The following is a 26,251-nucleotide window of genomic DNA, read 5'->3' as shown; positions in this document are numbered from 1 at the left end:
CTCCCGCTATAGAAGGGCCGCTTGCTTCACAAGACCGAGAGAGAGAAGATATGTGTGATGGGGCACAAGCAGTCTGACAGTGGGGCTATGGAGGTTTCCAGAAGAATCTACCCCTCCACCCAGCTCCTCACTTCCTCTAGTCACTAGTTCTCTTTTTCACTTGTCAGTGAATTTTGCAATTTCCTAACAAATATAGCAAGATATTTAGCCTTAAATAAATATTTAAGTCATTTATTGCCTTTACGTTACAGCATCTCAGTATACACACTGCATGAATAAGAAGGTACTTCTCAACATGGAATTCAGATTTTAGGTATATGGCCAGCTGTTGGGTGTCTAGGGTCACTGAAGTCAAGAATTCCGAGTACCAAAGTGTTAGTACTTACACAATTTTGTTTTTGTTGATGTCGATTAAGCAAATCCCAAGAGAGGTATACATATAGTACTCATGAAATCCTCATCAGGCATGATTAAGTCAGCTCCCTTTTTGGAGCTGAAGAGAAATAAAGCATTCAGCACTGGGAAGGCAGAAGAGTGGGGGTGAGGGAGTCTCCACCACCTCTACACGATGGTGTGAGAGAGCAGGAGTTGGGCACTTTCCCCTTGGCAAGGCCATTTCCGTGCAGGGGATCGGAGACACGCAGTGGGGGCTGGGTGCTGTCCGGCAAGAGCAGTTCCATGGTTATGCAGAGGCCTTTTGACCCATCCTGGAAAAGTTCAGAGAAACTGTTGAGAAACAAAATTCCACTGTGTCTTGTGGAAGACACTATGATGCAACTTTTTTTGTGCCAGTGGAAGACACCATGATGCAATCATGGGTCTTGTACTTGGCAGGGTCTCAAGCTTTTCTTTTTGCTCAAGACTAGCACTCTACCAGTTAAGCCACAGCTCCACTTGTGGCTTCTTCGTGTTTAGTTTGAGATAAAAGTTTCATGAACTTTCTTGCCTCGGCTTCCTGAGTTAGCTACGCTTGTAGGTACAACCACCAGCTCCTGGCTGATCATGAACCATTTGTTTCAATTTTTGATTTTATACAAATGGTTAAGGTCCTACCTCCTATTAACTACCATGCTGAAAAAACCCAGTTTCCACAGGCACTCACACTGCAGCTCCCCTCCACCACGTAAGCCGTCTCAGCTTCTCACCAACTCCTCCACACAAAGCAATGGAATTATTATCATTATTATTTTGGGGGGGTCCGGTTGTGGGGCCTGAACTCTGGGCCTGGGTGCTGTCCCTCAGCTCTTCAGCTCAAGGCTAGTGCTGTACCACTTGAGCCACAGTGCCACTTCTGGCTTTTTTTTTTCTTGTGTGGTGCTGAGGAATTGAACCCAGGGCCTCATGCATGCAAGGCAAGCACTCTACCACTGAGCCACCTTCCCAGCCCCCAAGCAATGGAATTCTGCTCACTGGTATTGGATGAGCCGTCCTCCCTGGATGAGCTGGGCCACCTCATTGGTGGCGTGGCACGCAAACAGCAGCCAGTTTCGAGGCTGAACTTTATAGGCAAATCTCATGAACGTCAGAGAGTAACAACAGAGCGCTGCGGAAAAAAATACCAAATCAGACAGCTGAGGATCCAGGGAACGCGGGCTAATGGTCCACTGTAAAGATGGAGCCTCTTGTGCCAGACCCTGGCACATGACAAGAGGCACTGCCACCACCTCTGACAGCGGCAAGCCCACGGAAACGCTTCTTACCATGTATGGGCGCAATGTTAACAGGAATATTCTGGCCAGTTTTCCCCCCTCCCCCCTCCTTCGAGTTACTTACAACCTGTTCTCTAAAACAAGTTCTGTTTATCCCTTCAACATTGGTTTTAGGTTCAAATGTTGGGGTTTCAAGTACACTGGATAGGTTTCCAAGTCAAGTTTCGAACAGAAACGTCAGGCTGTCCTTGAGACTGATTCAGACCACCCTTTTTCAGCAGAGTGCACTAAGTTTGGAAGGCACCAATTGTTATCAACTACTTCAATCCCGATTCTACTCACCACAGAGAGGGCGCTCCTCAGCACCACTCTTCTTTTTTTTTTTGGGGGGGGGGGTCTGGTCGTGGGGCCTGAACTCTGGGCCTGGGCACTGTCCCTCAGCTCTTCAGCTCAAGGCTAGCGCTCTACCACTTGAGCCACAGCGCCACTTCCGGCTTTTTTCTTTTTGCTTACGTGGTGCTGAGGAATCAAACCCAGGGCCTCATGCATGCAAGGCAAGCACTCTCCCACTGAGCCATCTTCCCAGCCCGATCACTCTCTTCTTTAAGTGACATTCTCATAGCAACTAGAGCATCGGTTTCTACCAACTGCCACGCCCACGGGAGTCTCCACCTGCGTGACCTCCTCCCCAGCTGTGTCCTCACCAAATGTCATCCGCCCGCTGATGATGTCTGGAGACTTCTTCATGTCATTGATGGCAGCAATGGGGAGACCCCAGTTGGCTACTGGGCCCCAGAAGTGCTACAGCGAGGGGCAGGGAGAGAGAGGAGGAAAAGTCAGGTAGAGGATGGGCAGCTGCCACTCCTTTCCCTCAAACAGTATGAATATGGGAAATGAACCTTCATGTGCACAGATTGCAGGCTTGCTGGGTTAAGTTTTGGATGGTTTTCACAAGTGAGCCAGCAGTCCAACATCTTCTGACACAATTCTCTCTTGCTTGGTTTAAACCTTGTTAGACTCATCCTCCATAATGCATTTAAATCTAGCAACTGTATTTTTTCAAGTTTTCATTAAGTTGGTGATTAATAACTCAAAATGTAGACCCTAATTTGGATATTTTCTGGAGCAAGTAACTTAGTAAATTATTTTTGCTCAGAGGAATTACATTATGATCAGAGGACTTGGAAATCTGAGCCAGGATCGCAGATGATGAGAAATTAAGATTGGAAAATATTTTTGAAAGGCAAAACCTGATAGTAAAGATATGGACCAACAGTTTTTCATTACACAACTATCCCCATAGTAACTTATCAAGATAAAGCTGTATTTGAAGAGCAACTATGTCCATTTTCATTTAACTGCTAAAATGAAACAAGGCTAATGACTTGTCCATTAGATCAAAATTGTTTCTTTATGTAGTTTGCAAATATTTTAAAATCGGAAGGAATCTCCGCATTGTTGACTAAATGCCCATTTTAGTCATGAGAACTCTAGCCACTGAAAATGGCTGACACTGGATGTCTTCCAATAGTGTTTAACATAGATCCAGACTCTGGATTTATTGAAATGTATTTTGAGACTTGCTTTTTATATTATTGACTGGGGTTCATTAAAACCTGTTTAAAAATACTGAGAAGTGGAAACACAAGAAAAGTAAATGAGAATTAAATTTGGCATGAAGTAAAAATGTTTTGAAATGTTTGTTTGACATGCTTCAGTATAAGCCAGGAGGCCCAAGATTTAAACACCTCTACCAGTGTTCTCATTTAGCCAGCACAGTGAAGGGCTTTGAGAGTCAAACTGGCTATTATCTGAGTTACATAATTAGCCAAGGAAGGCCTTCATTCCTTTTATTTCAATGAGATATGGCCCTTTTTTCTTATTCCTCAGATCTCATAAGAAGAGCACCTATGAATTTTTTCTGCTCACCCTATGATGGTCACTCCCTTTTCACCTCTGTGTTTCCATAGTGAACTTCCCTCCTCTGCTTTATCTCCCTATTTAATCTCAGATCCTACTCTGCATGGTGGTCTCCATATACAGACCCATCCCAGAGCATGAGGCGCATGCATCAACACAGGTTTATCTAGCGCCAGGTTCACAGTCTTCCTGCAGTGGTGACAGGCAGTGGCACTGAGCCTGGAATGGACAGAAACACTGTGCTCACCGTGCTGTGTCGTCAGGAAGCACCAGGGATCACAGAGGTTCCGATCCAGAGACATAGGGGAAGAAAAAAGACCATCAGAGGCTTCCAGTAGCTCTTAGCACTCACCACTCACGGTCCACTAGCAGACCTCAGCACTGGTCAGGGACATTTTGAGAGTTTCAAATATCACATCTAATAGCAACTTTGACCTAAGGAAATTAAATCTTAATTCCATTGAAAATAACCTTCATCTTTTTTTTGTGGAGGGGGGAGGGTCTGGTCGTGGGGCCTGAACTCTGGGCCTGGGCGCTGTCCCTCAGCTCTTCAGCTCAAGGCTAGCACTCTACCACTTGAGCCACAGCGCCACTTCTGACTTTTTTCTTTTTTCTTATGTGGTGCTGAGAAATGGAACCCAGGGCCTCATGCATGCAAGGCAAGTACTCTACCACTGAGCCATCTTCCCAGCCCCCCAAGCTTCATCTTTTAAAACAGAGGTATCCAGTAAAAATATAAAGCCACACACACACACACACACACACACACACACACACACACACACACACACACACACACACACACACACACACACACACACACACACACACACACACACACTACAACTGGGTATAGTGCTTCACACATATAATCCCCAGCACTCAGGTGTTGGGAGCTGAGGAAAAAAGATTGTTTGAGGCCAGCCTGGGCTACATAGCAAGTTCCAGACTAGCATATGACAAACAAACAACAAGAAAAATATCTCACAAGTCATGTGGGATTTTAGAATTTGTACAAGTCACACTGAGAATAGTAAAGAAGTATCAGGGGTTGGGAAGGTGGTTCAGTGGTAGAGCGCTTGCCTTGCAAGCATGAGGTCCTGGGTTCAATTCCTTAGCACCACATAAGCAGAAAAAGCTGGAAGTGGTGCTGTGGCTCAAGTGGTAGAGCACTAGCCTTGAGCTGAAGAGCTGAGGGACAGCGCCCAGGCCCAGAGTTCAAGCCCCATGATCAGCAAAAAAAAAAAAAAAAAGTATTAAATTTATAATAGGTCAAAATGTTTTAATTTGAACACACAATGAAAGCAATTGCACATCTTTAGTTATCTGCACTGATTCTCACACCCTGCACTCTCAGATGGAGCTGTGCCCTGTGGCTCTTTGGCTGATAACAAGACCTTGAGGGGAATCCTTCTTGGCAAATGCCAAGTTGGGAGAGGCACAGGCTGCTGGGTTTTAATAATGATGGGCTGGTTTACTTAGCAGCAGCAGGTTACGCCTGAGAGGTGTGTTACTTCTGTTTTTTTCTGTGTCTCTTCTGTGTTACTTGTCTCTTCTGTGTCTCCTTGTGTCTCTTATTACTTCTGAACTCCCTACAGTGGTACTTGGTATCTACAGTAACGGTTGAATGAGTTATGAGAGCTTTCAATGCTTTCTTCCTGAATGTTAAATGTCTGATTAAAAACAAACAAACAAAGGGGCAGGGAATGTGGCTTAGTGGTAGAGTGCTTGCCTAGCATGCATGATGCCCTGGATTCCATTCCTCAGTGTCACATAAATAGAAAAAGCCGGGAGGGGTGCTGTGGCTCAAGTAGTAGAGTGCTAGCCTCGAGCAAAAGAAGCTCAGGGGCAGCACCTAGGCCCTGAGTTCAAGCTCCAGGACTGGCACGTCCGCATGTGTACACACACACATGTACACGTATGCACACACATGTACACGTACGTACGTACACACACACACACACACACACACACACACACACACACACACACACAGAAGCCAGGTGCTGGTGACTCACACTTGTATTCCTAGGTATTCAGGAGGCTGAGATCTGAGGATCATATTTAGAACCCTGCCTGGGCAGGAATATCCACAAGGCTTATCTCCAACTAGCAAAAGGCTGTAAGTTGAGCTATGGCCCAAGTGGTACAGTGGCAGCTAACAGACAGTGCCCAGGTCTTGAGTTCAAGCCCCTAATCCAAGCACATACACCAAACAAAAAAAAAAAAAAACAAAAAAAAACCACTGCATGATCTAGGTTCTACTTTAAGAAAACATCCTTGCATGTATACCAAATAAGTGTGTGGATACATGTGTACATTTACCTCTATTCTAACAAACTTGATTAACTCAGTTCTTAAGACCTACCTCAAAACTGTATTGTTCATTCAAATTTAATCTTCCTAATCAAAAGTCCAAGAGGAAGAACAAGAAGAAAGTCAGAGGGAAAAAAAAAACTATTTTGTTAGTGATTCACAATAGGAAAGTTTTTTGTTTTTGTTTTTGTTTTTTTTAAGAAAAAGAGGGCTGGGCATTTGGACAAGAAGAAAGCTTGAGACACCAAAACCCAAGTGTCAGTTTGGGGTTTAAGGAGAATGCTAATGCCTTCAGCAATGGTTTCAGACACTCTTCTTACCTTCTTTGCCCGCATCTCCCTGCTCGGTTGTTTCCCACACCTTGTGTGCAGCCTGAGCATCTCCCGCCCTGTAACTTTAGACCACTGAAAGTCTAGTGATGCTGCAGGTGGACAGGACCAGCCCTGACAGTCTCGATACCTCGATAGTCTAGTTTACAGAATTCCTTACTGTCATTTCATTTCATTTTGACCAGCTAAGTGTCAGGCCAAATTACTCTGTTTTTTTTGTTGGTAGTGGTGATTGTGGGGCTTGAATTTGGGGCCCAGGCACTGACTCTGAGTTCTTTTGCTCAAGGCTAGTGCTCTATCACTTTGAGCCACAGTTCCACATTTGGTTTTCTGGAGGTTAATTGGAGATAAGAGTCTCACAGACTTTCCTGATGGGAATGACCTTGAACTGTGATCCTCAGATCTCAGCCTCCTCAATAGCTGGGATTGCACGAGCCACTACTGTCAGGCAAGAGTCTGACTTCCTTTTCTTTTTTTTTTTTTTGGGTCCAGTCATGGGGCCTGAACTGTGGGCTTGGGCGCTGTCCCTCAGCTCTTCAGCTCAAGGTTAGTGCTCTACCACTTGAGCCACAGCGCCACTTCTGGTTGTTTTTTTTTTTTTTTTGCTTATGTGGTGCTGAGGAATTGAACCCAGGGCCTCATGCATGCAAGGCAAGCGCTCTACCACTGAGCCACCTTCCCAGCCCGAGAGTCTGACTTCTTAACGTACTCTTCAGTGAAAACCAAAAACAAAACCCTTGAACAACCAGCATTTAAAACCCAAGCAGTAACCTACTTCAGCAAGAAAAATTGTCTTACTCATAAAATGACTGAAAAAAGTTTATAATCCACGTGAATTATTTTTCAGCACAGTTGCTGAAAAACTAAGCAAACTTATTATTTAACTCTGGAAGCACTTTAGTGTGGGAAATCTTCACACTCCTTCTATAGGCGATAAAGCAACGCAACGCATTGCAGGTGCGCAAGATGTATGAGCTAGTGATGAGGAGAAAGAAAGACTAGAAACTTTTTCTTTTTCTTTTTTTTTTTTTTGGTCCGGTTGTGGGGCCTGAACTCTGGGCCTGAGCACTGTCCCTCAGCTCTTCAGCTCAAGGCCAGTGCTCTACCACTTGAGCCACAGCGCCACTTCCGGCTTTTTTCTTTTTGCTTATGTGGTGCTGAGGAATCGAACCCAGGGCCTCAGGCATGCAAGGCAAGCGCTCTACCACTGAGCCAACTTCCCAGCCCCACTTTTTCTTTTTCTAAGGGAGAAAAATGTTGACATTAAGAGCTTCCAGGAAGTTCTGATGTCTGCCTACAATGTGGCCTCAAACACTGTGTGACAGCCCGATTGTGAGATCCTGCTGATGTCAAGAATGGTAGAGAAAACAAGGCTCATGTCACAACCCTTTGCACCTCACCCTTAAGATGTTAACTTTCTTTGTAACAGTGAGCCTTTACGTGTTTCTGCTCTCAGGAAGCTGAAGTCTAAGGATCACAGTTCAAACCCAGCCCAGGTAGGAAAGTTCCCATGCGACTCTCCTATCTCCAATTAAACACTCAAAAGCCAGAAGCGGTGCTGTGGCTCAAGTGGTAGAGTTCTAGCCTGAGCACAGAGAGGCTCAGGGACAGTGCCCAGGCCTCGAGTTCAAACTCAGGGCAACTGACACACACAAAAAGCTTCTGCTTACAAAAGCCAAAACAGAAGGGTAGATTAGACATACCATGATTTGGCATTTGCAAGTATTTCCACATCCCCATGTAATCTCACTTTTAGCTTTCTGGACACTCCAACAACAGAGACTACTGTCATTTTACAGGTAACTAAAGCCTGTTGGGAGTGACTTGCTGGGGCCCTAACTAGGAAGTTATTCTTCTAGTCCCATTCTGCTGTCTCTGAGCTTTCTCGGCACCATCTTCCCTTCTTTTCCTTAGTTAACCAAGTGTAATTCCATTAACATGGGAGAAAGCAAGTATAAAAATGTTTGAGAACCAGGTGCCAGCGGCTCATGCCTCCTATAATAATCCTACCTACTCAGAAGTCTGAGATCTGAAGATCTTGGTTAGACGCCAACCTGGATGGAAAAATTTGTGACCATCTCCACTAAACTACTATCCCCCCAACAACAACAACCAGAAGTGGAGCTGTGGCTCAAGTGGTAGAGTGCTAGCCTTGAGCAAAATAGCAAAATAAGCTCAGGGACAGTGCCCAAGCCTTTAGTTCAAGCCCCAGGACTGACACCAAAACAAACAAATAAATAAATGGAAAAACAAGTGTCATAAGAGATTAATTTTCTTAATCTTGAAAGTAAAAGGTTGGACGATGTAGTCTGTTAAATACATTAAAATTGAAGAGAACGGGGTGCATCTCTGTATTCTCCCTGTAAGAGAGGCCTGTCGGGTGTCAGGGGGGTCCTGGCCAGGCCCGAGAGCCCTTCTTTTGGAAGGGCGGGTGAGGCGCTGCGCGTCCTCATCTGATCGCTTAGGGAGCGGACGCTAGCCTCACAGCCGGCCGAGTCCTGCCCTTAGCCCCAACATTATCTGAACGCAAGGCGCCTTCGCCCGACGCCCTTGGGCGGTGGTCGCGGGCTTTCTGCCTTCCTGGCCTTAGCTGTCCACCAGGGCTGAAGAGGGCGAGAAGAGCAACCTCTCCGGTTCTCGGCCCCCCGTCCCCCCCCCCCCGTCTCCCCCGTCGTCCCCTCCGTCCCCCCCCACCGTCTCCCCCCGTCCTCCTCGTCGTCCTCCCCGTCGTCCCCTCCGTCCCCCGCCACCGTCGTCCCCTCCGTCCCCCGCCACCGTCGTCCCCTCCGTCCCCCCCACCGTCGTCCCCTCCGTCCCCCCCACCGTCGTCCCCTCCGTCCTCCCCCCACCGTCTCCCCCCGTCCTCCCCCTCCGTCGTCCCCTCCGTCCTCCCCCCGGGGCGTCCTCCTCGTCGTCCTCCCAGTCCTCCCCCTCCGTCCTCCCCGTCGTCTCCCCCGTCCTCCCCCGGGGCGGCCTCTCCCGTGTCCGCAGCCCGCGGAGGCGGGGGGGGGGTAGGGGGCCTGCGCGGGCTCGTCGGGCTCCTCCCGCCACCGCGCCTTCCGCCGGGTCCACGGCGACCTGGTCCACGGTCCTCTCCTCCCGTTCTCCGCGTCCTCCGCGCGAGCGGCCGCATCCCGGCCCCAAGCCCGCCTCACCTCATGAGGTAGTCCCGGAAATCCTTGCTCCGGACATAGTCCGCCGCTCTCCGCACCAGCGCCCCGGCCATGGCGGAGACACAGCTGCTCGGCCCCGCGGCGCCGGCCCGGAACGCAGACTCCACCGTAGACCCTCCGCGGCCCGCCGCGAAGCTCCAGGGCCCGCCTCACGACGCTCGGCCACGCCTTACGGCCGCCCAGCTCCCAGCCTATGGGAAGGCGCAGCGCTGAAATAGGCGTCTCGGATTGGCTCGCACCGGCCACACACCTTCCCCGCCCCTCGGCGCGACGCGGGGCGGGACCAGCTGTCGGAAACGGCCGGAGCGGGCGGGGATTGGCCAGCGGTTGCTAGGCCCTCGCGGGCGCGCGCGCGAAGGCCCCTCCAGTCCAGTCCGGGGCGGACCCCACGTCGCTCGGGCTCTCGGGGCCGTCGCCCCGCCCGCGGGCCCCAAGGTCACCTTGGCGTCCCGGCCCGCCCTTGGCGCGCCCCGCGCTGTGGTCGGGGGCGCTGGTGATGCTAGCCGAGGGGCCTGAGGGGCCCGGGCCTGTTGCGGCTCAGGACGGACCCCGACGTGGCGCAGTCAGCGCGCAGGGCCGTTGGCACCGAGGCGCCGAGCCCCGGACCGGCGCACGCGCACGCGCACGGTCGGCAGCCCCGCTGGCCGCCGCAGCCGTTTCCCGTCCCGCTTGGCGCCGGCTCTGGCGCCCGGGCTCTGTGGCTCGGCGGGGCGGGGGGCACGGAGGTAGCCGGACCGGCTTGCGCAGGCCGGCCCCGGCCCAGGCCAGCGTCCCCGGGCGGCCTACGCGGCCGGGCGGGCGGAGGGTGGAACCCGCCCGCGACCTGGGGCCCGCTGGGACGGCCCCACGCCGCACCGGGCGCCGCGAGCTAGACGCGGGGCCCCACGCGAGGAAGGCAGCTCAGCACCGCCGGACAGACCGCCGGGCAGACAGACAGGCGCGGAGCCGCCCAGCCTCCCGCTGGGACCGGGAGCCCTGCGGGCGGGCCTGGCCGGTCCGGGCGTCCCCGGGGCGCACCTCGCTTCCTGTCCACGCGTGCCCCCGGGCGCACCTCGCTTCCTGTCCACGCGTGCCCCCGGGCGCACCTCCCTTCCTGCCCACGCGTGCCCCCGGGCGCACCTCGCTTCCTGTCCATGCGTCCCCGGGGCGCACCTTGCTTCCTGTCCACGCGTGCCCCCGGGGCGCACCTCGCTTCCTGTCCACGCGTGCCCCCGGGCGTACCTCGCTTCCTGTCCACGCGTGCCCCCGGGGCGCACCTCGCTTCCTGCCCACGCGTGCCCCCGGGCGCACCTCGCTTCCTGTCCACGCGTGCCCCCGGGCGCACCTCGCTTCCTGTCCACGCGTGCCCCCGGGCGCACCTCGCTTCCTGTCCACGCGTGCCCCCGGGGCGCACCTCGCTTCCTGCCCACGCGTGCCCCCGGGCGCACCTCGCTTCCTGTCCACGCGTGCCCCCGGGCGCACCTCGCTTCCTGTCCACGCGTGCCCCCGGGCGCACCTCGCTTCCTGTCCACGCGTGCCCCCGGGTCGCACCTCGCTTCCTGTCCATGCGTGCCCCCGGGGTGCACTTCGCTTCCTGTCCACGCGTGCCCCCGGGGCGTACCTCCCTTCCTGTCCACGCGTGCCCCCGGGCGCACCTCGCTTCCTGTCCACGCGTGCCCCCGGGGCGTACCTCCCTTCCTGTCCACGCGTGCCCCCGGGCGCACCTCGCTTCCTGTCCATGCGTCCCCAGGGCGCACCTTGCTTCCTGTCCACGCGTGCCCCCGGGCGCACCTCCCTTCCTGTCCACGCGTGCCCCCGGGCGCACCTCCCTTCCTGTCCACGCGTGCCCCCGGGGCGTACCTCCCTTCCTGTCCACGCGTGCCCCCGGGCGCACCTCGCTTCCTGTCCATGCGTCCCCAGGGCGCACCTTGCTTCCTGTCCACGCGTGCCCCCGGGCGCACCTCCCTTCCTGTCCACGCGTGCCCCCGGGGCGTACCTCCCTTCCTGTCCACGCGTGCCCCCGGGGCGTACCTCCCTTCCTGTCCATGCGTGCCCCCGGGGCGCACCTCGCTTCCTGTCCACGCGTCCCCCCGGGGCGTACCTCGCTTCCTGTCGCTGTCCACGCGTGTTCCTGAAGCTCCTGAGATAGCACACAGTTCACATAGCCAGAGCTGGAAACAACCGGTGATATCTCTGGCAGGTACACATGCTTATCTTCACACAAGGCCAGTTCCACGTCTTAGCACTGAGTTTTCCAATGACTCTGTGTGTGTGTGTGTAAGATGGACGAAGATTATTTTTTTCTTTTCTAGTCAACCCCAGCTCAGGCCTGGATAGCTTGCACCACATCATTTCATCTCTCAGTGATCATTCATTCTTCATCACCCCCCTTTCCCCCCCCACCACATCCTTGGACGGCACCCGGTGCCAGGAGGTGCCTGGGGCCAGCTGAACCCAATAGATAAGGTTTCTGCTGTGCTCACATTCCCACAGGAGACACAGGTGAGGAGAGAGAGGGAATGGGATCCTGTGGACTGGAGAGATGGAGTGGAGCTGGGGCGTGTGGGGTGGCTCTAGTCAGCAGGGCCATGGGAAGCTCCTGGAGAAGGTGAAAATCCTGATGGGCCTATGGAGGGTGGGGAGGGAGGGGTGGAGGATGGGAGGTTAAGGCCCGGTGTGGATGTGTGTGCAGCCACCTGTGTACACACACACTGCACACTCCTCACCCACCTGTGTGCACTCACACACACACTCCATCCTCACCCACCTGTGTGCACGCATACACACACTATCCTCACCCACCTGTGTGCACACATACACACACTATCCTCACCCACCTGTGTGCACACATACACACACTATCCTCACCCACCTGTGTGCACACACACACACTATCCTCACCCACCTGTGTGCACTCACACACACTATCCTCACCCACCTGTGTGCACTCACACACACACTATCCTCACCCACCTGTGTGCACTCACACACACACTATCCTCACCCACCTGTGTGCACTCACACACACACTATCCACCCACCTGTGTGCACACACACACACTATCCACCCACCTGGTGCACACACACACACTATCCACCCACCTGTGTGCACTCAGCCAGGGGTTAAGGCCAGGTGTGGACGTGTGTGCATGTGGTCAGGGGTTAAGGCCCGGTGTGTGTATGTACACAGGTGGCTGAGGATAGTGTGTACACAGGTGGGTGAGGATAGTTGTGTGTGTGTGTGTGCACAGGTGGGTGAGGATAGTGTGTGCGACTGCACACAGGTGGGTGAGGATAGTGTGTGGTGTGTGCGACTGCACACAGGTGGGTGAGGATAGTGTGTGTGTGTGTGCACACAGGTGGGTGAGGATAGTGTGTGTCAGTGCACACAGGTGGGTGAGGATAGTGTGTGTGCACACAGGTGGGTGAGGATAGTGTGTGTGTGAGTGCACACAGGTGGGTGAGGATAGTGTGTGTGTGAGTGCACACAGGTGGGTGAGGATAGTGTGAGTGCACACAGGTGGGTGAGGAGTGTGTGTGAGTGCACACAGGTGGCTGAGGATAGTGTGTGTGCACACAGGTGGGTGAGGATAGTGTGTGTGCACAGGTGGGTGAGGATAGTGTGTGTATGTGTGCACAGGTGGCTGAGGATAGTGTGTGGTGTGTGCGTGCACACAGGTGGGTGAGGATAGTGTGTGTGTACACAGGTGGGTGAGGATAGTGTGTGGTGTGTGAGTGCACACAGGTGGGTGAGGATAGTGTGTGGTGTGTGAGTGCACACAGGTGGGTGAGGATAGTGTGTGAGTGCACACAGGTGGATGAGGATAGTGTGGTGTGTGTGAGTGCACACAGGTGGGTGAGGATAGTGTGTGGTGTGTGTGTGCACACAGGTGGGTGAGGATAGTGTGTTCGACTACACACAGGTGGGTGAGGATAGTGTGTGTGTGTGCACACAGGTGGGTGAGGATAGTGTGTGGTGTGTATGTGTGCACAGGTGGGTGAGGATAGTGTGTGTGAGTGTACACAGGTGCGTGAGGATAGTGTGTGCGACTGCACACAGGTGGGTGAGGATAGTGTGTGTGCGACTGCACACAGGTGGGTGAGGATAGTGTGTGTGCGACTGCACACAGGTGGGTGAGGATAGTGTGTGTGTGCACACAGGTGGGTGAGGATAGTGTGTGTCAGTGCACACAGGTGGGTGAGGATAGTGTGTGTCAGTGCACACAGGTGGCTGAGGATAGTGTGTGTGTGCACAGGTGGGTGAGGAGTGTGAGTGCACACAGGTGGCTGAGGATAGTGTGTGTGAGTGCACACAGGTGGCTGAGGATAGTGTGTGTGAGTGCACACAGGTGGGTGGATAGTGTGTGTGAGTGCACACAGGTGGGTGAGGATAGTGTGTGAGTGCACACAGGTGGGTGAGGATAGTGTGTGTGAGTGCACACAGGTGGGTGAGGATAGTGTGTGTGTGTGCACACAGGTGGCTGAGGATAGTGTGTGTGTATGTACACAGGTGGGTGAGGATAGTGTGTGTACGCAGGTGGGTGAGGAGTGTGTGTGGTGTGTGTGAGTGCACACAGGTGCGTGAGGATAGTGTGTGTGTGCACACAGGTGGGTGAGGATAGTGTGTGTGTGAGTGCACACAGGTGGGTGAGGATAGTGTGTGTGTGAGTGCACACAGGTGGGTGAGGATAGTGTGTGAGTGCACACAGGTGGGTGAGGATAGTGTGTGTGAGTGCACACAGGTGGGTGAGGATAGTGTGTGTGTGTGCACACAGGTGGGTGAGGATAGTGTGTGTATGTGTGCACACAGGTGGGTGAGGATAGTGTGTGTATGTGTGCACACAGGTGGGTGAGGATAGTGTGTGTGTATACAGGTGGCTGAGGATAGTGTGCGTGTGTGTGTGTACACAGGTGGGTGAGGATAGTGTGTGGTATGTGTGTACACACGTGCGTGCTGCTTGTTGCTGTAGCTGGTCGGGCAGTCACCGAAGGCGGAGCCGGGCTCTGGGGTGTGTGCTTTGTTAGGGCTTGTGGGGCCCGGTGGCCAGGCCCAGGGCCGCCCTCGGGTCACCTGTCTAGCTGCACCCCAACTGGACACCACCTTCTGCCAGCACCTGCCCCAGTCCACACACATGCTCCACACTGAGCACACGCCCCACGCTCCGGGCCCACCCTCAAATGAGCATCGCACAGTATGTACATGTGTGCTCAACTCACATGGCCACATGCATGAACACATGCACACGGTCACATGCGTGCTCACCTGTAAACATGAACTTACCCACACATGCATGTGTGTATGCACACACGGCTTCCAGTGTGGAGCGACTGTGCTGCGTCTCCGTTCCCCACGAGACGCGCCTGTGTGCACATGCACACAGTGGAGCAGCCGGGGCACCGTGCCCGCACCGAGGCCTGCCGCGTGGGGGCAGGAGGGCGGCAGGGGTGGAAGGCAGCCGCAGGAGGAAGAGCCAGGGGCTGGCCTCCTCCTCAGTAATGACTGAGCGCAGAGTTCTTACGCCAGAAAAACAGTACGCTTCAGAAAACCCATGTTTATTCAAAAAAATCTCAGAAATCTGGAAAGCATAATAAATATCTGTACAGTGGCCACCCCTTTCGCACACAACACAGAAAGCGTGGACGCCAAATGAAGTGTAAACCTGGCTGCAGAGCTTGTAAACAAAGTGGGGGAGGAGGAGAGCGGCAGGAGGAGGTGGGGAGGGACTGGGCCTGGCGGTTGTGCCCCTTGGCCCACCAGGACCAGGGCACACTGTACCCCAGCCCTCCCGCATGCTCAGGGACCAGCGGGCCCCAGCGGGCCCCTCTCTAGTCTAGGGGTCTTAGGCCTCCTAGGAAGGCAAGGGGCAACAAAGCGTGTCAGAAAGCGAAGGAAGCGTGAACATGTTGTATCGTGTGCTTCACAGAACCGGAAAGGCAGCCGGTAAACCCGGGCAAACATCTACAGGAATAACACCGTGGGACGAACAATACTGAGCACTGCCATCTTGAAAAAGGCTCACACTTTGCCACCCGCGAATACATCCTTTAAAATCATGTACAAGTCTGACCATCATTAATGAGTGGAAGCCTCCCATTTTGCCTACTTTGGGGTCGGCCTGGCGGGGCCCTGGGTGTGTGTATGTGTGCATGTGGGGGGCCAGGGCCTGGCGGGGTCCTGGGTGTGTGTGTTTGGGGGATGTCAGGGTCTGGCAGGGCCCTGGGTGTGTTTATGTGTGTGTGTGTCAGGGTCTGGCAGGGTCGTGTGTGTGTGTGTGTCAGGGCCTGGCGGGGTCCTGGGTGTGTGTGTTTGGGGGATGTCAGGGTCTGGCAGGGCCCTGGGTGTGTTTATGTGTGTGTGAGGTCAGGGTCTGGCAGGGTCGTGTGTGTGTGTGTGTGTCAGGGCCTGGCGGGGTCCTGTGTGTGTTGGGGTGTCAGGGTCTGGCGGGGTCCTGGGTGTGTTTGTGTGTGAGTGTCAGGGCCTGGCGGGGTCCTGTGTGTGTGTGTGTTGGGGTGTCAGGGTCTGGCGGGGTCCTGGGTGTGTTTGTGTGTGTTGGGGTGTCAGGGCCTGGTGGAGTCCTGGGTGTGGGTGATCAGGGTTCCTCCCAGCACAGGCTGCCCCTGGCAAGCAGCCCTGTGTGTGTGTGGCGGCCCTGGGTTAGAGGAGTCTGGGGCGGGCTGGGTTTCCTCTGGGGGCGGAGGGGGCCGCGCTGCGGGGGGGGCTCGGGTGCAGGTGGCCTTCACAGTGGATGCAGGTGGCCCTCGCCACATACCCCTGCTTTCTAGGAACAGTCAGCAGCACCTTCACCCGCAGCCGGCCAGCCGGCCTGACGCGGGTGGGCGGTCCACGGGGATGGAGCTGGGCCTGGCAGCCTCGCGGGGCCCTTTGGCAGGACATAGTTGTGGGCAGGCCCACAGACCAGCCTGGGCCCACCGCCCCGCGCCTCCTTCCTCCCCGCCTCCCCCTTTAGTGGGACCCACAGCAAAGGCGGCCTGCCCGTGGGCTGGACAGGGACCTGGGTGCTGGGGAAGCCAGCTGGGCCCAGGATAGCCAAGCCCTCAGCTCTTCCTTTTCTCCCTGATGGTGCCGGGCTGCAAAGGCGGGACTTGCCTTGCCGGGCTCGTGCCCTCCCCCCCCATGGCACCCCAGCCCTTTGGTTATTTTCTTTTCTCCTACATCATGAGCAGAAATGAAAGAAGTGGGACCTAAATCTCCAACCGATCGCGTTTCCCACCGAGGGCCGCGGCTGTGGACGGGCTGGTCCCCGCGGCATGTTCCCTTAGCCTCATGGAACAAGGACTAAAGCTGGCAAAGTAACTTTGTTTTGGGCTGGGAAGGTGGCTCAGTGGTAGAGCACTTGCCTTGCATGCATGAGGACCTGGGTTTGATTCCTCAGCACCACATAAGCAGAACAAAGCCGGAAGTGGCGCTGTGGCTCAAGTGGTAGAGCGCTAGCCTTGAGCTGAAGAGCTGAGGGACAGCGCTCAGGCCCAGAGTTCAGGCCCACGACCGACCAAAAAAACCCAACAAAACTTTGGTTTAAGGTGCCCAGAGTTCAGGCCCACGACCGACCAAAAAAAACCAACAAAACTTTGGTTTAAGGTCTGAAATAATTAGATCAAGCTAAGGACTTAGTTTCCATACTGCGGTACTTTTTTTAAGGGGCAGAGGCTGGGCCCTAGAGTGACTTGAGCTGGGGAAAAGGAGCGGCGTGTCTGGTGTCTTTCTGGCTGGAGAGACCCACCAGGCCGCTGGGGTTCTCAGGGCCTCTAGGGATGTGTCCCAGAGCTGCTTGTGACCACCGGCCCCTCCCCAGCCCTGGGGTGGGGGAGGGGGCTCACCTGCCCTCAGGAAGTTCCTACTCCACTCAGCCCTGCGCCACTCCACTCTCCCGTGCACACACAGAGCAAAACACTGAATACCACAGAAACGCCTCATACAAACAGCTACAGAACAGAGACACAAAATACGCGCAAAACCACACCACCACGGCATCGGTCCTGTCCACAGACACAGAGTCCCCGGCCTTGCCGGGGAGAGGGGTCTGCACACAAAGCCCCTGGCCTCTCCAAGGAGCGGGGTCTGCACACAAAGCCCCCGGCCTCTCAGGGGAGAGAGGGGTCTGCACACAAAGCCCCCGGCCTCTGCGCTGCCCTGCGGACCAGAAACCGCAAGGGTGCACACCAAAGCCACCTTTGGTGTCCTGGCCAGCGGCAGAGCCCTGGCTCCCCAGAGAGATCCTGTGTGTCTGTGGCCGAGGGCGGCCACAGGCCTGCGGGGCAGGGGGCCTCCGGAGGGAGCCCAGCATGAGTGGACCCTGGCCGGCACTGGCCGGCACTCGGCTCCATGGGAGGCTCTGGGAACAAAGACTGGGCTGCCCTGACTTGGGGCTCCCTCTGGGGAGGGGTGGGCGCTCTTTGGATGATCTGGGGCAGGACCCTTGGTGCGGGCCCGTGGCGTGGCCTCTGGGGCCTCCAGCTGCCCCGTGCGCCCGGGCCTCGCGGAGGGCTCTGCGGTCACCTGGCCGGGACCTGGCTGGCCGTGGTCCTGGGCCCCGTCGCGGGCTTCACGCCCGGTGGGCGTCTCCTGACAGGGAACACCCAAGCCTTGAGGGGTCGCGCCCGCGGCACGGTGCGGTGACTGCGGCCATTTGGTTTTGCTGGGAGGAAAGGAGAGCAGGCGGCAGGTCCACGTGGCGTGGCCTGGGGTGTCCAGGCCAAAGGGGCACAGAGGAACAGCGAGGCCGGCCCAGCGTTGTGCGTGCCTGAGGTCACCGGGAGCCCACAAGCCGGCCGGGCGCGGCGCCTGCAGGGCCGAGGACGCTGGCAGCGTGACCGCAGCGGCTACAAGCGCGTGGAGGTCAGTCTCTTCATGCCCCTGCGCTGGGCCAGGCCGGAGGACAGCACCGGCTCCAGCCGCGGCGCTTGCGGCGTCCTGTTCAGGGCAAAGTAGGTGGCCGCCATCGCACCCTGCAAGAGAGGGGGCGGGCGGGCGGATGTGGAGCCCTGCGCCTGGCCTACGGCTGCAGCCCCGCCGTCCGTGCCTCCGTCTCCCCAGGAAAAGCGTGGAACCGAGGGCCCCCCAGTGCACGAGGACACGGTGAGCCGGTGACCACGAGTGCCAGCTCCCCCTCCCCCAGTGGGCCTGGAGGGCACGAGGGGTGTGTGGAGCCCTCGGGTCGGGCAGCGTCTGGGGACGGGGTCACACCCAGCCCCTGGCTGCTACAGGTTGCCAGGGCGGCTGCAGGCCGACTTCACTCCCAGGGCGCACCTTCACCAGGTGGACGTCCTGTCTGCTCAGCTGGCTTTGGGACAGCAGCTCTCTGTTGACGATCCACGGGTGTTTCAGGACTTGCAGGGTGGTCAGGCGCTGCTGGGGGTCCACATGCAGCATCTTGGACACCATGTCCTGTCAGCGGGGTTGGGGGGGGAGGGGCACAGGCTGCTCAAGGCGCTCGGCAGGACATGGTGGGGCATGGGCTGGGAAGTGCTGTCCTGGCGGGGCATCTGCGGCTGGGAAGTGCTGTTCTGCGGCACTTCTCTGTGCGTTGGGGCAAGCAGAGGCTTTACAAGTTTGTGAGCATGCGAATGTGAAGGGAGCTTTTAAAACCTGGGGTTTGGAACCCAGGGCTCTCTGCGTGCTTGGCGGGTGCTCTACTACTTGAGCCACGCTTCCACTCTTGAGTTTTGACTGACTAATTGGAGATGGACTCTGTGGACTTCATCTGCTTGGGCTGTCCTAGAACTGTGGTCTACTGGATCTCAGCCTCCTAGAGAGCTAAGATGATAGTTGTGCACCCCTGGCACCTGGTTATGAATGACTTTTAAGTTTTAACTATTATAACTATTTAGCAGTTGTATCAATTTGCCTTTCATTCCATGTTGTACATTCAAAGGGAAATTAAATGGGCAAATAGCAAACGGTGCATGTAAAACACGAAGTACTATTTTAATATAAATGACCGCCTTCCAAGGGGAGATGCTGACATAATAAATACTGTACAGATGCACAATGTGTCTGTCTGTCTCCTGTAGCTCTCTTTGGAGAAAAATGAACAAATAAATTGGGACATGTCACCATTTGCCATTTTTCGGCGGTGAGGTACAAACCCTCTCTCTGGCCGCTGCCCAGAAGCCATGGGTAGCTTCCTCTTGCATGGGGGGAGGGGAGGAGGAATGGAGCGGCGCTCACCTTGGCCGCGTCAGAGATGGAGTCCCAGTTTCCCCCGGAGAGCGCGTACTTCCCGCTGCCAACTCGGGCCAGGATCTCCTCAGGGGTGTCGTCGGGCCCGTTGGCAAAGGGGGTAAAGCTGCGTGGGGAGCCATGGTGCTGTGAATACCACCATCGTGGGGCCTTCCACCCAGGCCAGCCACCCTGCATGGAACACTGAGGTCTCTGATGTTCACGGAGGCCCAGCCCAGGAGAGCCGGCCCCAGTCCCCTAGCTGCATCCCAATGCCGGCATGGCTGGCAGGGGAGCACTGCGCTGAGGTCAGTGATGGGTTAGGGAGCACTACACTGAGGTCAGTGATGGACAGGGGAGCACTACGCTGAGGTCAGTGATGGGAACAGGGGAGCACTGCACTGAGGTCAGTGATGGACAGGGGAGCACTACACTGAGGTCAGTGATGGACAGGGGAGCACTGCGCTGAGGTCAGAGATGGGAACAGGGGAGCACTGCGCTGAGGTCAGTGATGGGAACAGGGGAGCACTACACTGAGGTCAGTGATAGGTCGGGGAGCACTGTGCTGAGGTCAGTGATGGGCAGGGGAGCACTGTGCTGAGGTCAGTGATGGGAACAGGGGAGCACTGCGCTGAGGTCAGTGATGGGTCGGGGAGCACTGCACTGAGGTCAGTGATGGACAGGGGAGCACTACACTGAGGTCAGTGATGGGAACAGGGGAGCACTGCGCTGAGGTCAGTGATGGGAACAGGGGAGCACTGTGCTGAGGTCAGTGCTGGGTCGGGGAGCACTGCGCTGAGGTCAGTGATGGGAACAGGGGAGCACTGCGCTGAGGTCAGTGATGGACAGGGGAGCACTGCGCTGAGGTCAGTGATGGGAACAGGGGAGCACTGCGCTGAGGTCAGTGATGGGAACAGGGGAGCACTGCGCTGAGGTCAGTGATGGGAACAGGGGAGCACTGCGCTGAGGTCAGTGATGGGAGCAGGGGAGCACTACACTGAGGTCAGTGCTGGGTCGGGGAGCACTGTGCTTAGGTCAGTGTTGGGTTGGGGAGCACTGTGCTGAGGTCAGTGATGGGAACAGGGGAGCACTGTGCTGAGGTCAGTGATGGGCAGGGGAGCACTGCGCTGAGGTCAGTGATGGGAACAGGGGAGCACTGCGCTGAGGTCAGTGATGGGAACAGGGGAGCACTGCGCTGAGGTCAGTGATGGGAACAGGGGAGCACTGCGCTGAGGTCAGTGATGGGAACAGGGGAGCACTGCGCTGAGGTCAGTGATGGGAACAGGGGAGCACTGCGCTGAGGTCAGTGATGGGAACAGGGGAGCACTGCGCTGAGGTCAGTGATGGGAACAGGGGAGCACTGCGCTGAGGTCAGTGATGGGAACAGGGGAGCACTGCGCTGAGGTCAGTGATGGGAACAGGGGAGCACTGCGCTGAGGTCAGTGCTGGGTTGGGGAGCACTGCGCTGAGGTCAGTGATGGGTCGGGGAGCACTGCGCTGAGGTCAGTGATGGGAACAGGGGAGCACTGCACTGAGGTCAGTGATGGGAACAGGGGAGCACTACGCTGAGGTCAGTGATGGGTCGGGGAGCACTGCACTGAGGTCAGTGATGGGAACAGGGGAGCACTACACTGAGGTCAGTGATGGGAACAGGGGAGCACTACGCTGAGGTCAGTGATGGGAACAGGGGAGCACTGCGCTGAGGTCAGTGATGGGAACAGGGGAGCACTGTGCTGAGGTCAGTGATGGGCAGGGGAGCACTACACTGAGGTCAGTGATGGGAACAGGGGAGCACTACGCTGAGGTCAGTGATGGGAACAGGGGAGCACTGCGCTGAGGTCAGAGATGGGAACAGGGGAGCACTACACTGAGGTCAGTGATGGGTCGGGGAGCACTGCGCTGAGGTCAGTGATGGGTCGGGGAGCACTGCGCTGAGGTCAGTGATGGGTCGGGGAGCACTGTGCTGAGGTCAGTGATGGGCAGGGGAGCACTGTGCTGAGGTCAGTGATGGGAACAGGGGAGCACTGCGCTGAGGTCAGTGATGGGAACAGGGGAGCACTGCGCTGAGGTCAGTGATGGGAACAGGGGAGCACTGCGCTGAGGTCAGTGATGGACAGGGGAGCACTGCGCTGAGGTCAGTGATGGGAACAGGGGAGCACTGCGCTGAGGTCAGTGTTGGGTCGGGGAGCACTGCGCTGAGGTCAGTGTTGGGTCGGGGAGCACTGCGCTGAGGTCAGTGATGGGCAGGGGAGCACTGCGCTGAGGTCAGTGTTGGGTTGGGGAGCACTGCGCTGAGGTCAGTGATGGGAACAGGGGAGCACTGCGCTGAGGTCAGTGTTGGGTCGGGGAGCACTGCGCTGAGGTCAGTGTTGGGTTGGGGAGCACTGCGCTGGGTCAGGAGCCTGAATGCTCTGGCTGGTCTGAGCCTACGGGAAGTGCACAGTGCCCTCTTCTCGTGTTGGTGTCCTGTGGCCGCGGAGGCCGAGCGTGTGCACCCAGCCCGGGGATCCCGGGCGCCGCGCACCCCGGGGCACGTTACCCTGCCAGCATGGTGTACAGCAGGATGCCCAGGCTCCAGACGTCGCATGCCGCGTCATAGCCTTGCCGCTTCAGGACCTGGGGGGGAGACGGATGGGGTCAGCGTGGAGCTCTGGCCCTCAGGGGGCCGTCTCCGAGGATGCAGCGGCCCACCGAGACACAGAAGGCAAACATGGCGCCTGCCACACAGCTTTAAGACTGAAGATCTACACATAAAAATCCAGGTCTCCCATCTTCTCACTCTGCTTTTAGTAGGATGAGGTTTGAACTCAGGACTCTGTGTGTTCTAGGTAGGTGCTTCACCACTTGAGCCACGTCCTTTGCCCTCTTTGCTCTTATTATTTCCAAAATAGGGTCTCTCGTTTATGCCTGGTCAGAACTAGACAGTCACCCTCTTGACTTCTGTGTCCTGAGCAGCGGGGGTGAGAGGCATGGGCCACCACACCCAGCTTTTTATTGGTTGGTTTGCATTGACCTCAAACCCCATCCTCCAACCCCAGCCTCCCGAGTAGCTCAGATGGTGGCCTGAGCCACGGGCCCAGCTCCATGCTGGCCCTGTCAACCGAGCAGTTCACTATCTACCGCTGTCCCCAAACAGCCCTCCGGCCTCTGCCCTGCTCACCACCACCCCCAACCCGCCAACCCTGTTCTACCCTGGGTTCTTTTCATTAAAAAGAAAGTAAGTGGCTATAGAAAGGCGCTTCACTCAACATGCCAGACTTTGAGCACAGTGAACCCTGACCACGGCTGACCCACGCCTCCCAGGCCCTCCACGCCCTCGAGGTGCGTGTGCTCCGCGTGGGCTCCACCTCGGTGCCCCTGAAGCTGAGCACCCCAGAACCCCAGGCTCCGCCTTTGTGTGCCCAGCCTGCCCAGCTGGGGAGCCTCAGCATTCCCTTTCTTTTAAAGATGAATAGAGCCGGGCATGGTGGCTCACGCCTGTCATCCTAGCCACTCAGGAGGCTGAGATCTGAGGATCCCAGTCTGAAGCCAGCCTGGGCTGGAAAGTGCATGAGACTCTTATCTCCAATTGACCACCAAAAGGCTCAAAGTGGAGCCGTGGCTCAAGTGGTAGAGAGACAGCCTTGCACAAAAAAAGAGCCCAGTGAGAGGTCCCGACCCTGAGCTCTGGCACACACAGAAGATAAAGGCTGGGAAACATCCTATTGTGAACAGTATTCCAGGTGTGTGCACACACGCACACATTCCGTTTGCAAACCCCTCCACTGATGGAGACTGCCACTTCTACTCCGGGACGATGGTGGCTGCTGTGGCGATCGGCGGACAGACACCTCACCCCTCAGGACTGGAGCCCGAGGGGAGCGGCTGAGGGTCACCGTTATGCGTTTGGGTTTTTGATTCGTTTTTTATATTTATTTTTGTTTATATGGTTCTGAGGAATCGAACCCAGGGCCTCATGCGCGCTAGGCACGCACTCTACCATGAAGCCACCTTCCCAGCCCTAATTTTTCTTCTTTGAGATTTGCCATGTCCCTGAGGTTGGACCACTCGAACCTCTGAGGTCCAGTGGCCCTAATGGCTGGGACTACAGGTGTTTAGCATGGCGCCTGGTTTTCCTCTGTGTGTGTGGAGTTTAAAATGAGGACTTTGTAATGCGCCTTGGACCACTCGGGGCAGTGGAGGGTTGTGTGCTGATGTGTTGACAGCTGAGGGGGCAGCAGAGACCATCACAGACCCCCGTGGAATGGCGGCGTGGCTTGGACGTGGGTGGGTAGCCTCTCATGAGGTGAGGCCTGTCCCCCCCGCCCCGCGCCGGCGCACCAGGGCCTTCCCTTCCCCACAGCTCTCAGCGGGCATCTCCAGGCACAAGCTGGGCCAGCCTCTCACAGAGCAGCTCTCAGACCCCGGGAGGGTCCGCCCTCCTCGGTCAGCAAGGCCCCGCCACCACTCAGGTCCTCCACTCACCTTTGGTGCCCGCGAGACCCAGGCGGGTGGTGGCAGACCCAGAGGCCAGACCTCAGGGCACGGGAGGAGGGGGCGGCGGCAGAGGCCTGAGGTGGCCCCTGGAAGGTAGGGGCCCAGCTGCAAATCACTACGGAGCCCCAGTAGACTTAAACCAAGCCTCAGCAAGTTTGGCTTTGGTCTGACAAAACGCTCAAGTGAGAGCTAACAGCACAAGACGCCCCCGGCCTCCAGCCCCGGGCACAGGCAGGCCCCGGCACAGGCAGGCCCCGGCCTCCAGCCCCCGGCACAGGCAGGCCCCGGCACAGGCAGCCCCCGGCACAGGCAGGCCCCGGCACAGGCAGGCCCCGGCACAGGCAGGCCCGGGCACAGGCAGGCCCCGGCACAGGCAGGCCCCGGCACAGGCAGGCCCCGGCACAGGCAGGCCCGGGCACAGGCAGGCCCCGGCACAGGCAGGCCCCGGCACAGGCAGGCCCGGGCACAGGCAGGCCCGGGCACAGGCAGGCCCGGGGGGCACAGGCAGGCCCGGGGGGCACAGGCAGGCCCGGGGGGCACAGGCAGGCCCCGGCACAGGCAGGCCCGGGGGGCACAGGCAGGCCCGGGGGGCACAGGCAGGCCCGGGCACAGGCCAGGTCAGCCCCATGCCTAGTCCAGGTACCTGCGCTCACTCCTAACAAGGAAGCAGGTTTCCCAGTGGAAACGAATGCTGCTCGCAGCTGAGCAGGACTGGCGGGGTCCCGGGACGGAGCCCCCTCCTCACAAAGCCTGTGGTCGTTTTTTCTGGGGTCGCGGTTGCAGTCACCGGCTGCCCGCAGCCCCGGCTCCCGGCTCACCTCGGGGGCCACGAAGTTGGCCGTGTAGCAGGGCGTCATGAGCAGCCCGTTCTCCGCGCGCAGCTGCTTGGCGAAGCCGAAGTCGCAGATGCGGATGGACTCGGGGTTTCCGGACTCGTCCACGTACAGGATGTTGCTGGGCTTCAGGTCCCGGTGGACCACCTGGAGGCGGCAGGCCGCGCGCGCGGGGTGAGCAGGGCGGGCCGGAGCCACCCGGGGCTCCGCGGAGCCTCGCCGCCCCCCGGGGGCCGCCCCGAGTCCGCCTGGCGCCGGCCGCTCCGGCCGCGTTCCCGGCGCACGGTGAGGCCTCGTGGCCCCAGCATGCCACGGGACGGCGACCGTGGAACGCGGCAGGCGGGCGACACCGCGACGCGGCACAACGCCCTCCAAGGGGGCAGCCGTCACGGCGTGGCGTGCGTCACGGCGTGGCGTGCGGCCTGGCCTTCCGCGTCACCGTGTGGCATGCGTCACGGCGTGGCGTGCGGCCTGGCCTTCCGCGTGGCTCGGGGGCCGATGCTCCTCAGGAGGAGGGACCCGGGAGGGGACAGCCTCAGCGTGGCCGCGGGGCCAGCCTGCAGAGCCCCCTCTGCCAGCGAGGCCGAGACCGGCCCCAGGCTCTCTGGACCCAGCGAGCGCCACCCCTGCCGTCAGCGGGCTCCTGGGGACGACCGCTCCCCAGAGCTGGCCGGGCGGGCTCGCTCTGCTTCTAACGGCCGTGGCCTGGGGGGAGCGCCTCACGCCTGGCCCCCCTCCCGGGGCCCCTCCAGTGGGCCGGCCTCCCGCCGCCCCGGCGCCCCGGCGCCCCGGCTGTGCGGAGCGCAGCGTGGCCGTGGCCGCGGCCGTACCCCCTGGGAGTGCAGGTAGTCCATGGTCTTGGCGATGGTGCAGAGCACGTCGCTGGCCTCGCGCTCCGAGAAGCAGCGCTGCCGGAGGATGCGGTCCAGGAGCTCCCCGCCGCGCATCAGCTCCGTCACCAGGTACACGTACTTGCCGTCGTCGTAGACCTGGGGACCCACGGGAGGGCGCGGGGCCTCAGGGACCTGCCTGTGCCCTCCGTGGGGCACGGGGGGGGGCGGGCGAGGCGCGCGTCCCTGCCACGGAAGCGCGCCGTCCGTCCAGCCACGCTGAGCAGCTCTGCTCAGGAGGAAAGCAGCCGAGACTGCTGCCGCCTGTGGTTGTGCAAGCCGGGCCCGGGGACCCCCCACGTGAGACACAGGCTTAGCTGTGAGGAAAGAGGCGGGAAAACTGCCCCCCCATCCCCAGGGGCCGCCGTGGGGTGCTGAGGCTTCCTGACTGGCTGGATGAGGCCGATTCCCGCATCCTCCCGCATTGCCAGGGACAAGGCCTGGCGTGCCCCCCGAGCGGCTGGAGACTTCCCAGCCAGGGCTCAGCGGGGCCTGGCCCCGGCCCT

The 26,251-nt window shown here is 57.7% G+C and overlaps 2 protein-coding genes across 6 annotated transcripts in view; both read right to left on the bottom strand.

The window, feature by feature from the left end:
* Window positions 1-215: 215 nt before the first annotated feature.
* Mpc1 (mitochondrial pyruvate carrier 1) lies at window positions 216-9,526 on the bottom strand. Its single transcript, XM_070010378.1, has 5 exons — window positions 9,370-9,526; window positions 3,817-3,820; window positions 2,354-2,450; window positions 1,411-1,543; window positions 216-707 (listed from the first exon to the last, which is right to left on the bottom strand). The coding sequence occupies exons 1-5, from the start codon at window positions 9,438-9,440 to the stop codon at window positions 683-685; spliced, it is 330 nt and encodes a 109-aa protein (XP_069866479.1). The 5' UTR covers window positions 9,441-9,526; the 3' UTR covers window positions 216-682.
* A 5,385-nt stretch (window positions 9,527-14,911) lies between these two features.
* Rps6ka2 (ribosomal protein S6 kinase A2) overlaps window positions 14,912-26,251 on the bottom strand; it is a 193,828-nt gene continuing 182,488 nt past the window's right edge. For all 5 annotated transcript variants that reach the window (XM_070010338.1, XM_070010339.1, XM_070010341.1 and 2 more), the window contains 6 exons: window positions 25,686-25,844; window positions 24,841-25,002; window positions 22,086-22,162; window positions 19,556-19,673; window positions 18,635-18,772; window positions 14,912-18,333 (listed from right to left, as the gene is read on the bottom strand). In XM_070010338.1, coding sequence (XP_069866439.1) covers window positions 18,208-18,333; window positions 18,635-18,772; window positions 19,556-19,673; window positions 22,086-22,162; window positions 24,841-25,002; window positions 25,686-25,844 — 780 coding nt within the window. In that variant the 3' untranslated portion in view covers window positions 14,912-18,207. The remainder of the gene's footprint in view (window positions 18,334-18,634; window positions 18,773-19,555; window positions 19,674-22,085; window positions 22,163-24,840; window positions 25,003-25,685; window positions 25,845-26,251) is intronic.

This window comes from Dipodomys merriami, unplaced genomic scaffold (genome assembly GCF_024711535.1).
Source record: "Dipodomys merriami isolate MVZ:Mamm:240054 unplaced genomic scaffold, mDipMer1.0.p SCAF_8, whole genome shotgun sequence".
NCBI lineage: Eukaryota > Metazoa > Chordata > Mammalia > Rodentia > Heteromyidae > Dipodomys > Dipodomys merriami.
The sequence above is the reverse complement of the archived record's forward strand: the minus strand, read 5'-3'. Positions and strand labels throughout refer to the sequence as shown.

Excerpts from the sequence above, each read along its gene's own strand:
- Mpc1 (XM_070010378.1), bottom strand. The coding sequence starts at position 9,440 with ATGGCCGGGGCGCTGGTGCGGAGAGCGGCGGACTATGTCCGGAGCAAG. Across the intron at positions 1,544-2,353 it reads CAGCGGGCGGATGACATTTG|CGCTCTGTTGTTACTCTCTG; the intron begins GTGAGGACACAG and ends TTTTTTCCGCAG. Across the intron at positions 708-1,410 it reads GGACGGCTCATCCAATACCA|GATGGGTCAAAAGGCCTCTG; the intron begins GTGAGCAGAATT and ends GAACTTTTCCAG.